The sequence below is a fragment of the Carcharodon carcharias genome, chromosome 3 (genome assembly GCF_017639515.1).
Source record: "Carcharodon carcharias isolate sCarCar2 chromosome 3, sCarCar2.pri, whole genome shotgun sequence".
Lineage (NCBI taxonomy): Eukaryota > Metazoa > Chordata > Chondrichthyes > Lamniformes > Lamnidae > Carcharodon > Carcharodon carcharias.
In genome coordinates, this window is record NC_054469.1 from 54,948,896 (window position 1) to 54,962,057 (window position 13,162).

The following is a 13,162-nucleotide window of genomic DNA, read 5'->3' on the forward strand; positions in this document are numbered from 1 at the left end:
AGTGAGAGCGTGTGTGTGTGTGTGTGTGTGTGTGTGTGTGTGTGTGTGTGTGTGTGAGAGAGGGAGAGCATGTGTCTGTGTGTGTGTGAGAGAGGGAGAGCGTGTGTGTGTGAGAGAGGGAGAGTGTGTGTGTGTGTGAGAGAGGGAGAGCGTGTGTGTGTGTGAGAGAGGGAGAGCGTGTCTGTGTGTGTGTGTGTGAGAGTGAGAGCGTGTGTGTGTGTGTGTGTGTGTGTGAGAGTGAGAGTGTGTTTGTGTGTGTGTGAGAGAGGGAGAGCATGTGTCTGTGTGTGTGAGAAAGGGAGAGCGTGTGTGTGTGAGAGAGGGAGAGCGTGTGTGTGTGAGAGAGGGAGAGCGTGTGTGTGTGAGAGAGGGAGAGTGTGTGTGTGTGTGAGAGAGGGAGAGCGTATCTGTGTGTGTGTGTATGAGAGGGAGAGCGTGTGTCTTTGTGTGTGAGAGGGAGAGCGTGTGTCTGTGTGTGTGTGTGTGAGAGGGTGAGCCTGTCTCTGTGTGTGTGTGTGTGTGTGTGTGTGTATGAGAGAGGGAGAGTGTGTGTGTGTGTGTGAGAGGGGGCGCGTGTGTCTGTCTGTGTGTGTGAGAGAGGGAGAGCGTGTGTGTGTGTGAGAGAGGGTGAGTGTGTGTGTGTGAGAGAGAGGGAGAGCGTGTGTGTGTGTGTGTGTGTGTGTGTGTGTGTGTGAGAGGGAGAGCGTGTGTGTGTGTGTGTGTGTGAGAGAGCGGGAGAATGTGTGTGTGTGTGTGTGTGAGAGAGGGAGAGCGTGTGTGTATGTGTGTGAGAGGGAGAACGTGTGTCTGTGTGAGAGGGAGAGCATGTGTGTGTGTGTGATAGAGGGAGAGCATGTGTCTGTGTTTGTGGGTGAGAGAGGAAGAGCGTGTGTGTGTGTCTGTGTGAGAGAGGGAGAGCATGTCTGTGTGTGTGTGAGAGAGAGGGAGAGCGTGTGCGTGTGTGTGTGTGCGTGTGAGAGAGGGAGAGCGTGTGAGAGAGGGAGAGCGTGTGTGTGTGTGTGAGAGAGGGAGATCGTGTGTGTGTGTGTGTGTGTTTGTGTGTGTGAGAGAGGGAGAGCGTGTGTCTGTGTGAGAGGGAGAGCGTGTGTGTGTGTGTGTGTGTGTGTGTGTGAGAGAAGGAGAGCATGTGTCTGTGTGTGTGTGTGTGAGAGAGGGAGATCGTGTGTGTGTGTGTGTGTGTGTGGGTGAGAGAGGGAGGGCGTGTGTGTCTGTGTGAGAGAGGGAGAGCGTGTGTGTGTGTGTGTGTGTGTGAGAGAGAGGGAGAGCGTGTGCGTGTGAGAGAGGGAGAGCGTGTGTGTGTGTGAGAGAGGGAGATCGTGTGTGTGTGTGTGTGTGTGTGTGAGAGCGTGTGTGTGTGTGTGTGTGTGAGAGAGGGAGAGTGTGTGTGTGTGTGCGTGTGTGTGTGTGTGTGTGTGTGTGTGTGTGTGTGTGCGTGTGTGTGAGAGGGAGGGAGAGCAGGTGTGTGTGTGTGAGAGAGGGAGAGCGTTTGTGTGTGTGTGTGAGAGGGAGAGCGTGTGTGTGTGTGAGAGAGGGAGAGTGGGGTGTGTGTGTGTGTGTGTGTGAGAGAGAGGGAGAGCGTGTGTGTGTGTGTGAGAGAGGGAGAGCGTGTGTGTGAGAGAGGGAGAGCGTGACTCTGTGTGTGTGAGAAAGCGGGAGAGCGTGTGTGTGTGTGTGTGTGTTAGAGGGAGAGTGTGTGTGTGTGTGTGTGTGTGTGTGCGTGTGCGTGAGAGAGGGAGATCGTGTGTGTGTGATAGAGGGAGTGCGTGTGTGTGTGTATGAGAGACGGAGAGCGTTTGTGTGTGTGTGTGTGTGAGAGAGGGCGAGCGTGTGTGTGTGTGTGAGAGAGGGAGAGCATGTGTGTGTGTGAGAGAGGGAGAGCGTGTGTGTGTGTGTGTGTGTGAGGGAGAGCGTGTGTGTGAGAGAGGGAGAGCGTGTGTGTGTGTGTGTGTGTGTGTGTGAGAGAGAGGGAGAGTGTGTGTGTGTGTGAGAGAGAGGGAGAGTGTGTGTGTGTGTGAGAGAGAGGGAGAGTGTGTGTGTGTGTGAGAGAGAGGGAGAGCGTGTGTGTGTGCGAGAGAGGGAGAGCGTGTGTGTGTGTGTGAGAGAGGGAGAGCGTGTGTGTGTGTGTGAGAGAGGGAGAGCGTGTGTGTGTGTGTGAGAGAGGGAGAGCGTATGTGTGTGTGTGTAAGAGAGGGAGAGCGTGTGCGTGTGTGTGTGTGAGAGGGAGAGCGTGTGTGTGTGTGTGTGAGAGAGGGAGAGCGTGTGTGTGTGAGAGAGGGAGAGCGTGTGTGTGTGAGAGAGGGAGAGCGTGTGTGTGTGTGAGAGGGAGAACGTGTGTGTGTGTGTGTGTGTGTGTGAGAGAGGAAGACCGTGTGTGTGTGTGAGAGAGGGAGAGCGTGTGTCTGTGTGTGTGTGAGAGCAGGAGAGCGTGTGCGTGTGTGTGTGTGTTAGAGGGAGAGCGTGTGTGTGTCTGTGTGAGAGGGAGAACGTGTGTCTGTGTGTGAGAGGGAGAGCATGTGTGTGTCTGTGTGAGAGGGAGAGCATGTGTGTGTGTGAGAGAGGAAGAGCGTGTGTGTGTGTGTGTGTGTGTGTGTGTGTGTGTGTGAGAGAGGGAGAGCGTGTGTGTGTGTGTGAGAGAGGGAGACCGTGTGTGTGTGCGTGTGTGTGAGAATGGGAGAGCGTGTGTCTGTGTGTGTGTGAGAGCGGGAGAGCGTGTGCGTGTGTTTGTGTGTGTGTGTTAGAGGGAGAGCGTGTGTGTGTGTGTGTGAGAGGGAGAACGTGTGTCTGTGTGAGCGGGAGAGCATGTGTGTGTGTGTGAGAGAGGGAGAGCATGTGTCTGTGTGTGTGTGTGAGAGAGGGAGAGCGTGTGTGTGTGTGTGTGGGTGAGAGAGGGAGAGCGTGTGTGTGTGTCTGTGTGAGAGAGGGAGAGCATGTCTGTGTGTGTGTGAGAGAGAGGGAGAGCGTGTGCGTGTGCGTGTGCGTGTGAGAGAGGGAGAGCGTGTGCGTGTGAGAGAGGGAGAGCGTGTGCGTGTGTGTGTGTGAGAGAGGGAGATCCTGTGTGTGTGTGTGTGTGTGTGTGTGTGAGAGAGTGAGAGCGTGTGTGTGTGTGTGAGAGAGAGGGAGAGCGTGTGTGTGTGTGTGTTTGTGTGTGTGTGTGTGTGTGTGAGAGAGGGAGATCGTGTACGTGTGTGTGTGTGTGAGAGTGAGAGCATGTGTGTGTGTGTGTGAGAGAGAGGGAGAGCGAGTGTGTGTGTGTGTTTGTGTGTGTGTGTGTGTGTATGTGAGAGAGGGAGAGCGTTTGTGTGTGTGTGTGAGAGGGAGAGCGTCTGTGTGTGTGTGTGTGAGAGAGGGAGAGCGGGGTGTGTGTGTGTGTGTGTGTGTGTGTGTGTGTGTGTGTGTGAGAGAGGGAGACCGTGTGTGTGTGTGTGTGTGTGTGTGTGTGTGTTTGAGAGAGGGAGAATGTGTGTCTGTGTGTGTGAGAGAGGGAGAGCGTGTGTGTGCGTGTGTGTGTGAGAGAGGGAGAGCGTGTGTGTGTGTGTGTGTGTGTGAGAGAGGGGGAGCGTGTGTGTGTGTGAGAGAGGGAGAGTTTGTTTGTGTATGTGTGTGAGAGGGAGAGCGTGTGTGTGTGTGTGTGAGAGGGAGAGCGTGTGTGTGTGTGAGAGGGAGCGCGTGTGTCTGTGTGTGTGTGAGAGGGAGAACGTGTGTCTGCGTGAGAGGGAGAGTGTGTGTGTGTGAGAGAGGGAGAGCATGTGTGTGTGTGTGTGTGTGTGAGAGAGGGAGAGCGAGTGTGTGTTTGTGTGTGAGAGAGGGAGAGCGTGTGTGTGTGTGTGTGTGTGTGTGTGTGTGTGCGTGAGAGAGGGAGTGCGTGTGTGTGTGTGATAAAGGGAGTGTGTGTGTGTGTGTGAGATAGGGAGAGCGTGTGTGTGTGTGTGTGTGTGTGTGTGTGTGAGGGAGAGCGTGTGTGTGTGTGAGAGGGGGAGAGCGTGTGTGTGTGTGTGAGAGAGGGAGAGTGTGTGTGTGTGTGTGTGTGTGAGAGAGGGAGAGCGTGTGGGTGTGTGTGTGAGAGAGGGAGAGCGTGTGTGTGTGTGTGTGTGTGTGTGTTTGAGAGAGGGGGAGAGTGTGTGTGTGAGAGAGGGAGAGCGTGTGTGTGTGTGTGTGTGTGAGAGAGGGAGAGCGTGTGTGTGTGTGTGTGTGTGTGAGAGAGGGAGAGCGTGTGTGTGTGTGAGAGAGGGAGAGCTTGTGTGTGTGTGAGAGAGGGAGAGCGTGTGTGTGTGTGTGTGCGTGTGTGAGAGAGGCAGAGCGTGTGTCTGTGTGTGTGTGAGAGCGGGAGAGCGTGTGCGTGTGTGTGTATGTGTTAGAGGGAGAGCGTGTGCGTGTGTGTGTTTGAGGGAGAACGTGTGTGTGTGTGTGCGTGTGTGTGAGAGGGAGAACGTGTGTCTGTGTGAGAGGGAGAGCATGTGTGTGTGTGTGAGAGAGGGAGAGCATGTGTCTGTGTGTGTGTGTGAGAGAGGGAGAGCGTGTGTGTGTGTGTGTGTGGGTGAGAGAGGGAGGGCGTGTGTGTGTGTCTGTGTGAGAGAGGGAGACCATGTTTGTGTGTGTGTGTGTGTGAGAGAGGGAGAATGTGTGCGTGTGTGAGTGTGTGAGAGAGGGAGAGCGTGTGCGTGTGAGAGAGGGAGAGCGTGTGCGTGTGTGTGTGTGTGAGAGAGTGCGATCGTGTGTGTGTGTGTGTGTGCGCGTGTGTGTGAGAGTGAGAGCGTGTGTGTGTGTGTGAGAGTGAGAGCTTGTGTGTGTGTGTGAGAGTGAGAGCTTGTGTGTGTGTGTGAGAGGGAGAGCGTGTGTGTGTGAGAGAGGGAGAGCATTTGTGTGTGTATGTGAGAGGGAGGGCGTGTGTGTGTGTGTGTGAGAGAGGGAGTGCGGGGTGTGTGTGTGTGTGAGTGAGGGAGAGCATGTGTGTGTGTGTGTGTGTGTGAGAGAGGGAGAGCGTGTGTGTGTTTGTGTGTGAGAGAGGGAGAGCGTGTGTGTGTGTGTGTGTGTGTGTGTGTGTGTGTGTGTGTGCGTGAGAGAGGGAGAGCGTGTGTGTGTGAGATAGAGGGAGTGTGTGTGTGTGTGTGAGATAGGGAGAGCGTGTGTGTGTGTGTGTGTGTGTGAGAGGGAGAGCGTGTGTGTGTGTGTGAGAGGGGGAGAGCGTGTGCATGTGTGTGTGTGTGAGAGAGGGAGAGCGTGTGGGTGTGTGTGTGAGAGAGCGAGAGCGTGTGTGTGTGTGTGTGTGTTTGAGAGAGAGGGAGAGTGTGTGTGTGTGAGAGAGGGAGAGCGTGTGTGTGTGTGTGTGTGTGTGAGAGAGGGAGAGCGTGTGTGTGTGTGTGTGAGAGAGGGAGAGCGTGTGTATGTGTGTGTGTGAGAGAGGGAGAGCGTGTGTGTGTGTGAGAGAGGGAGAGCGTGTGTGTGTGTGAGAGCGGGAGAGCGTGTGTGTGTGTGTGCGTGTGTGTGTGAGAGAGGCAGAGCGTGTGTGTGTGAGAGCGGGAGAGCGTGTGCGTGTGTGTGTGTGTGTGTGTGTTAGAGGGAGAGCGTGTGTGTGTGTGAGAGGGAGAACGTGTGTGTGTGTGTGTGTGTGTGTGTGTGTGTGTGTGTGAGAGGGAGAACGTGTGTCTGTGTGAGAGGGAGAGCATGTGTGTGTGTGTGAGAGAGGGAGAGCATGTGTCTGTGTGTGTGTGTGAGAGAGGGAGAGCGTGTGTGTGTGTGTGGGTGAGAGAGGGAGGGCGTGTGTGTGTGTCTGTGTGAGAGAGGGAGAGCATGTTTGTGTTTGTGTGTGTGTGAGAGAGGGAGAACGTGTGCGTGTGTGAGTGTGTGTGAGAGAGGGAGAGCGTGTGCGTGTGAGAGAGGGAGAGCGTGTGCGTGTGTGTGTGTGAGAGAGGGCGATCGTGTGTGTGTGTGTGTGTGTGAGAGTGAGAGCGTGTGTGTGTGTGTGAGAGTGAGAGCGTGTGTGTGTGTGTGAGAGTGAGAGCGTGTGTGTGTGTGTGAGAGTGAGAGCGTGTGTTTGTGTGAGAGAGGGAGAGCGTGTGTGTGTGTGTGAGAGAGGGAGAGCATTTGTGTGTGTATGTGAGAGGGAGAGCGTGTGTGTGTGTGTGTGTGTGTGTGTGTGAGAGAGGGAGTGCGGGGTGTGTGTGTGTGAGAGAGAGGGAGAGCGTGTGTCTGTGTGTGTGTGAGAGCAGGAGATCGTGTGCGTGTGTGTGTGTGTGTGTTAGAGGGAGAACGTGTGTCTGTGTGAGAGGGAGAGCGTGTGTGTGTGTGTGAGAGAGGGAGAGCATGTGTCTGTGTGTGTGTGATAGAGGGAGTGCATTTGTGTGTGTGTGAGAGAGGGAGAGCGTGTGTGTGTGCGTGTGTGAGAGAGGGAGAGCGTGTGTGTGTGTGTGAGAGGGAGAGCGTGTGTGTGAGAGAGGGAGAGTGGGCTGTGTGTGTGTGTGTGTGTGTGTGAGAGAGGGAGAGCGTGTGTGTGTGTGTGTGTGAGAGAGGGAGAGCGTGTCTCTGTGTGTGTGTGAGAGTGGGAGAGCGTGTGCGTGTGTGTGTTTGAGAGGGAGAACGTGTGTCTGTGTGAGTGGGAGAGCATGTGTGTGTGTGTGGGAGAGGGAGAGCATGTGTCTGTGTGTGTGTGTGAGAGAGGGAGAGCGTGTGTGTGTGTGTGTGTGTGAGAGAGGGAGAGCGTGTGTGTGTGTGAGAGAGGGAGAGCGTGTGTGTGTGTGTGTGTGTGTGTGTGAGAGAGGGAGAGTGTATGTCTGTGTGTGTGTGAGAGCGGGAGAGCGTGTGCGTTTGTGTGTGTGTGTCTTAGAGGGAGAGCGGGTGTGTGTGTGTGTGTGTGTGTGTGAGAGGGAGAACGTGTGTCTGTGTGAGAGGGAGAGCGTGTGTGTTTGTGTGAGAGAGGGAGAGCGGGGTGTGTGTGTGTGTGTGTGTGTGTGTGTGTGTGAGAGGGAGAGCGTGTGTGTGTGAGAGGGAGAGCGGGGTGTGTGTGTGTGTGTGTGTGTGTGTGTGTGTGAGAGGGAGAGCGTTTGTCTCTGTGTGTGTGTGTGTGTGTGAGAGGGAGAGCGTGTGTGTGGGTGTGTGTGAGAGAGGGAGAGTTTGTGTGTGTGTGTGTTTGTGTGTGTATGTGTGTGAGAGGGAGAGCGTGTGTGTGTGTGTGTGAGGGAGAGCGGGGTGTGTGTGTGTGTGTGTGTGTGTGTGTGAGAGGGAGAGCGTGTGTGTGTGTGAGAGGGAGCGCGTGTGTCTGTCTGTGTGTGTGTGAGAGGGAGAACGTGTGTCTGCGTGAGAGGGTGAGTGTGTGTGTGAGAGAGGGAGAGCATGTGTGTGTGTGTGTGTGTGAGAGAGAGAGGGAGAGCGTGTGTGTGTGTGTGAGAGGGAGAGCGTGTGTGTGTGTGTGTGAGAGGGAGAGCGGGGTGTGTGTGTGTGTGTGTGTGTGTGTGTGTGAGAGGGAGAGCGTTTGTCTGTGTGTGTGTGTGTGTGTGAGAGGGAGAGCGTGTGTCTCTGTGTGTGTGAGAGGGAGAGCATGTGTCTGTTTGTGTGTGTGTGAGAGGGAGAGCCTGTCTGTGTTTGTGTGTGTGTGTGAGAGGGAGAGCGTGTGTGTGTGTGTGTGTGTGTGTGTGTGTGTGTGTGTTAGAGGGAGAGCGTGTGTCTGTCTGTGTGTGTGTGTGTTTGTGTGAGAGGGAGAGCGTGTGTCTGTGTGTGTGAGAGAGGGAGAGCGTGTGTGTGTGAGAGACGGAGAGCGTGTGTGTGTGAGAGAGGGAGAGTGAGAGAGGGAGAGCGTGTGTGTGTGAGAGAGGGAGAGCGTGTGTGTGAGAGAGGGAGAGCGTGTGTGTGTGTGTGTGTTAGAGGGAGAGCGTGTGTCTGTCTGTGTGTGTGTGTGTGTGTGTTTGTGTGAGAGGGAGAGCGTGTGTCTGTGTGTGTGAGAGAGGGAGAGCGTGTGTGTGTGAGAGACGGAGAGCGTGTGTGTGTGAGAGAGGGAGAGTGAGAGAGGGAGAGCGTGTGTGTGTGAGAGAGGGAGAGCATGTGTGTGAGAGAGGGAGAGCGTGTGTGTGAGAGGGAGAGCGTGTGTGTGAGAGAGGGAGAGCGTGTGTGTGAGAGAGCGAGATCGTGTGTGTGAGAGAGGGAGAGTGTGTCTGTGTGTGTGTGTGAGTGGGAGAACGTGTGTGTGAGAGTGAGAGCGTGTGTCTGTGTGTGTGTGTGTGAGAGCGTGTAATGTGATCGAGCGTGTGTGTGAGAGGGTGGGAGAGTGTGTGTGTGAGAGAGTGGGAGAGCGTGTGTGTGGAGAGGGGCAGAGCGTGTGTGTGTGTGAGAGGGAGAGCTTGTGTCTGTGTGTGAGAGAGTGAGAGTATGTGTCTGTATGTGTGTGTGTGTGAGAGGGAGAGCATATGTCTGTGTGTGTGTGTGTGTGTGTGTGTGTGTGTGTGTGTGTGTGTGTGTTAGAGGGAGAGCGTGTGTCTGTGTGTGTGTGTGTGAGAGGGAGAACGTGTGTCTGTGTGTATGTGTGAGAGGGAGAACGTGTGTCTGTGTGTGTGTGTGAGAGGGAGAGCATGTGTCTGTGTGTGGGAGTGGGAGAGGGAGAGCGTGTGTCTGTGTGTGAGTGAGAGCGGGAGAGCGTGTGTCTGTCTGTGTGTGTGTGTGGGCTAGGGAGAGCGTGCGTGCGTGGGAGGGAGGGAGAGCGTGCGTGCGTGGGAGGGAGGGAGAGCATGCGTGGGAGGGAGGGTGGGTGAGCGTGCATGGGAGGGAGAGCGTGCGCGCGTGGGAGGGAGGGTGAGCGTGGGCGAGGGGGGAGGGAGTGCGCGCTTGCACGCGGGACAGGGAGGGAGAGCGCGCGCGCACGCGGGACAGGGAGGGAGAGCGCGCGCACGCGTGCGGGACGGGGGGAGGGAGAGCGTGCGGGCGAGACCGGGAGGGGGAGGGAGAGCGCACGCGGGAGGGGGAGGGAGAGCGCGCGCGCTGGAGAGCAAGGGGGAGCGGGGGAGGGGGAGAGCGCGCGCGCGGGATGGGGAGGGTGAGCACGTGCACGGGGGAGGGGTAGGTGGAGGGGCAGAGCGCGCGTGCGAGAGGGGTGGTGGGAGGGAGAGCGCGCGAGAGGGGGAGGGGGAGGGGGAAGGGCAGAGTGCGCGGGGGGAGGGGGAGGGGAGGGGCAGAGCGGCGTGCGAGAGGGGAAGGGGGAGGGAGAGCGCGAGCGCGCGCGTGGGGGAGGGAGAGGGAGAGCGCGCGAGAGGGGGAGAGTGTGCGTGCGCGCGTGCGCAAGAAGGGAAGGGAGAGTGTGCGCGCATGCGAGAGGGGGAGGGAGACTGCGCGCGCGCGTGAGAGGGGGGAGGGAGAGTGTGTGCGCGAGAGGGGGAGGGAGAGTGTGCGTGCGTCCGAGAGGGGCAGGGAGAGTCTGCGCGCCCGCGTGTGAGGGGGAGGGAGCGTGAGGGGGTGCGAGAGGGAGGGAGGGGGTGCGAGAGGGAAAGGGAGGGAGGGAGGTGGTGCGAGCAGGAGGGGGAGGGAGAGTGCGCCTCGTGAGGGGGGAGGGAGAGGGCGTGCGCGCGCGAGATGGGGAGGGAGAGTGTGCGCACGCGCATGCGCGCGAGGGAGAGGGAGGGAGGGGGTGCGCGCGGGAGGGAGGGGGTGCGCGAGGGAGAGGGAGGGAGGGGGTGCGCGCGTGCGAGAATGAGAGGGAGGGAGAGGGAGGGAGGCAGTGCACAGGTGAGAGTGAAAGGGAGGGAGTGCGCGTGTGTGTATGCGAGGGCGAGAGTGAAAGGGAGAGTGTGTGCACGCGAGAGGGGGAGGGAGAGTGTGCACGCACGTGAGGGAGGGAGGGTGCGCGCGAGAATGGGAGGGAGAGTGTGCTCGCCCTTGAGAGGGGGAGGGAGATTGCGGCGTGCGAGAGGGGGTGGGAGAGTGCGCGCCCGCGAGGTGGGAGGGAGAGTGTGCGCGCGCGCGAGAGGCGTAGGGAGAGCGCGCGAGAGGGGGAGGGAGAGTGCGAGCGCGAGAGGGAGGGGGTGTGAGGGGGTGCGCATGCGAGAGAGAGAGGGTGTGAGGGGGTGCGCGAGGGAGAGGGAGGGAGGGAGCGGGTGGGAGAGGGAGAGTGAAAGGGAGGGGGTGCGCGCACATGCACGAGAGGGGGAGGGAGAGTGCGCACACGCGAGAGGGGGAGGGAGAGCGTGCGAGGGGGGAGGGAGAGCACGCGCGTGCGTGAGAGGGGCGGGGAGAGTGTGCGCGCGCGAGAGGGGCAGGGAGAGTGCGCGCGTGAGAGGGAGAGGGAGAGGGAGGGACGGGGTGCGCGAGGGAGAGGGTGGGAGAGGGTGCGCGTGCGAGAGGGAGAGGGAGGTAGTTGTTGCGCGCGTGAGAGGGAGAGGGAGTGACGGGGTGCGCACGCATGAGGGAGAGGGAGGGAGGGAGGGGGTGCGAAGGGGAGCGGGAGGGAGGTGGTGGTGGGAGAGGGAGGGAGGGGGTCTGCGGGCGAGAGTGAAAGGGAGGGGATGCGCCCGTGTATGTATGCGAGGGCGAGAGTCAAAGGGAGGGGGTGCGCGCGCGCGTGTATGCGAGGGCAAGAGTGAAAGGGAGGGGATGCGCGCGCGCATATGCGAGGGCGAGAGTGAAAGGGAGGGGATGCGCGCGCGCATATGCGAGGGCGAGAGTGAAAGGGAGGTGTTGCGCTCGGGCGTATCAGAGGGCGAGAGTGAAAGGGAGGGGTTGTGCGCGCGTGTATGCGAGGGCGAGAGTGAAAGGGAGGGGTCGTGCGCGCGTGTATGCGAGGGCGAGAGTGAAAGGGAGGGGTTGCGCGCATGTATGCGAGGGGGAGAGTGTGACTGTGTGTGTCAGAGAGAGGGCGTGTGACTGTGTGTGTCAGAGAGAGGTGGTGTGTAAGTGCGTGAGAGAGGGAGGGTGTGTGACAGGGAGAGAGTGTGTGAATGTGTGCGAGAGTGAGATTGTGTTGTGAGAGTGGAGAGTGCGGGTGTTTGCCTGGCTCAATCCCAGTCTCAGGATTCTGAGCCACCCTCATCTCCACACACCAATACATATTCTCACCTACTCTCACAGTGGATGAGGATGAGTGAGTACGCACCTTGAGACTGGGAGTGAGCTGGATACATGCACCGTCACTCCTTAGACCCTAATGGCCATTTTTATTAATTACTCTTTTTTTTCTATTATCAATGTATTGCTTTTGACATTGCTTTATTTTTGCCCAGCAAGTTGTTTCTTTTCTTCATATTCGATTATTTTTTTGAAATTTATGTATTTTTCTGAAATCTGTTCATCAGCCCCTTGTGTGAGGAAAAAATGGATACGTGGTGCCCAAACAAAAACTGTTGAGCAAGCCTGGTGACATGAACAAAGTTAGAGAGGACTGGTGGCATCCCTGGTACTGTAAGCCCAGAAGGAGCTGTGGCCTTCTTGAGACAAAAGGATAAATGGGGAAAGTGACTTCCAGAGTGTGCAAAAAAAAGCTAATAATTGTATTTTTTTAAATTGACTTAAAAATGCTTTCTGGATTGATGAGTTCACAACATGCGAAAACTATTAAATAATTTTTTTCCTCTTTCTTTTCACACAGTTTGGAGTCTGGGTTGGCCAACTGGGTGATGGAAGAGCCCACTTGCTTGGAGCTTATACTAACAGGTAAAGAAAGAAATTTTTAAGGAGGTTTGAACTAAGTGGCTTGAATGTGACTTGTTCAGAATAAAAGTGGCAGAGGAGGTTAGGAAATCAGCAAAGCGTACATTTCTGATGGCTGATTGCATAAATGCAGCGGTTATGGTCCTGAATCACACTGGCCAGAAGATTCTAGGTTAGAGCTCTGGTTGTTGCTTAGTTAGTTGATCTCAGCTGAACAGCAGTAAAACTTTAACAACCTCAATTTTAGGAGTGGAAAAAAAATCAGTCAAGCCTTACACTTTTAATCACTAATAAGAAGAGTAGATGTAATTGAAAGAGCTTAATAATAGTTGTGACTGTGTTGCCCTCCATGACACAAGAATGTTCAATCATTCATTTAAGTGCCGACAAGAAGACCAAAATTGCATCCCAGCAAGAGCCAGTGCCTTCTCTAAAGGGGAAAATAGTAAAAATATAATGTTGTGTTCTAAAAAGTGTGGGGCATTTACATGACAGTGAATTTAAAATGAATGATGGCTGTTACAAAGCTGCAATAACAGTTGTAAGGTCACAGAGTGAATCACTATGCTACACATATTTACTATCTGTAAACAAGACATCTAACAATCCCTGAGATCTAAAGTAAAACAAGTAGTATCACTTCAGTTAAAGAAATCAATAGAGCTTTTAAAAATTTTTGGAGACTGAATCATTAGAAGTCTGATAAATTAACCTGTCCATATTTTTATAGGCACGGTACAAGATGGGAGCTTCAACTGAAAGGCTCTGGGAAGACTCCCTATTCTCGGTAACTTTAATAGATTGTCATTCATTCAGAAGTGATTTTGCATTAGTACTGCTTCTTTATTGGATTTCTGTTTCACAGAGATGGTGATGGTCGTGCTGTTCTCCGCTCATCCGTAAGAGAATTTCTTTGTAGTGAGGCCCTGAATTACCTTGGGATCCCTACCAGCAGAGCAGTCAGGTAGATGTTCTAATAATTAATAACTGTTACAGTTCCTAACATAATCTAGTTTTAATGAAAGGTTTAATGACTTGAAACAGTATCTCTGTTTCTTTCTCCATAGCTGCTGCCTGACCTGCATTTTCAGCATTTTTTGTTTTAATTTAAGTTTCCAGCAGTATTTTGGTTTTGATTTGGTGTTTTATTCACCCTCACTTCTCTTTTAGAAATGTCCACTTTTGACAAACTTATGCTCTTCTTTGTGATTTCCATTTGCCTTTTATCCTGTTCACTTTCATTACTTTCTGTTTCTCTTCTAATGTTTGATCATCTGTCTGCTCACAGCCTTAAGGATTCAAACTCCAATTCCAGCCTTCATCTTTCAAATCCACCCTTGCTTGCAGATATCTCTCTGTGATGTTCAGCGTTCCTCAAAGCACTGCTCCAACCAGTTCCTGGTTTATTGCCGTGTGCTATCACAAACACACTCTCGGTCTTTCTATCCAACAACCCTGGCCTCCACGGTCGCATCTTGACCAGGAATCTTCTCCCTCCCTGATCCCTCATACAGCAGACCCT

General features: G+C 55.2%; 1 protein-coding gene across 2 annotated transcripts in view; it reads left to right on the forward strand.

Moving 5' to 3' along the window:
* LOC121275755 (protein adenylyltransferase SelO-like) overlaps positions 1-13,162 on the forward strand; it is a 270,091-nt gene that overhangs the window by 160,289 nt on the left and 96,640 nt on the right. For both annotated transcript variants that reach the window (XM_041183353.1, XM_041183354.1), the window contains exons 4-6: positions 11,579-11,643; positions 12,371-12,427; positions 12,506-12,604. In XM_041183353.1, the coding sequence (XP_041039287.1) occupies positions 11,579-11,643; positions 12,371-12,427; positions 12,506-12,604 (221 nt within the window). The remainder of the gene's footprint in view (positions 1-11,578; positions 11,644-12,370; positions 12,428-12,505; positions 12,605-13,162) is intronic.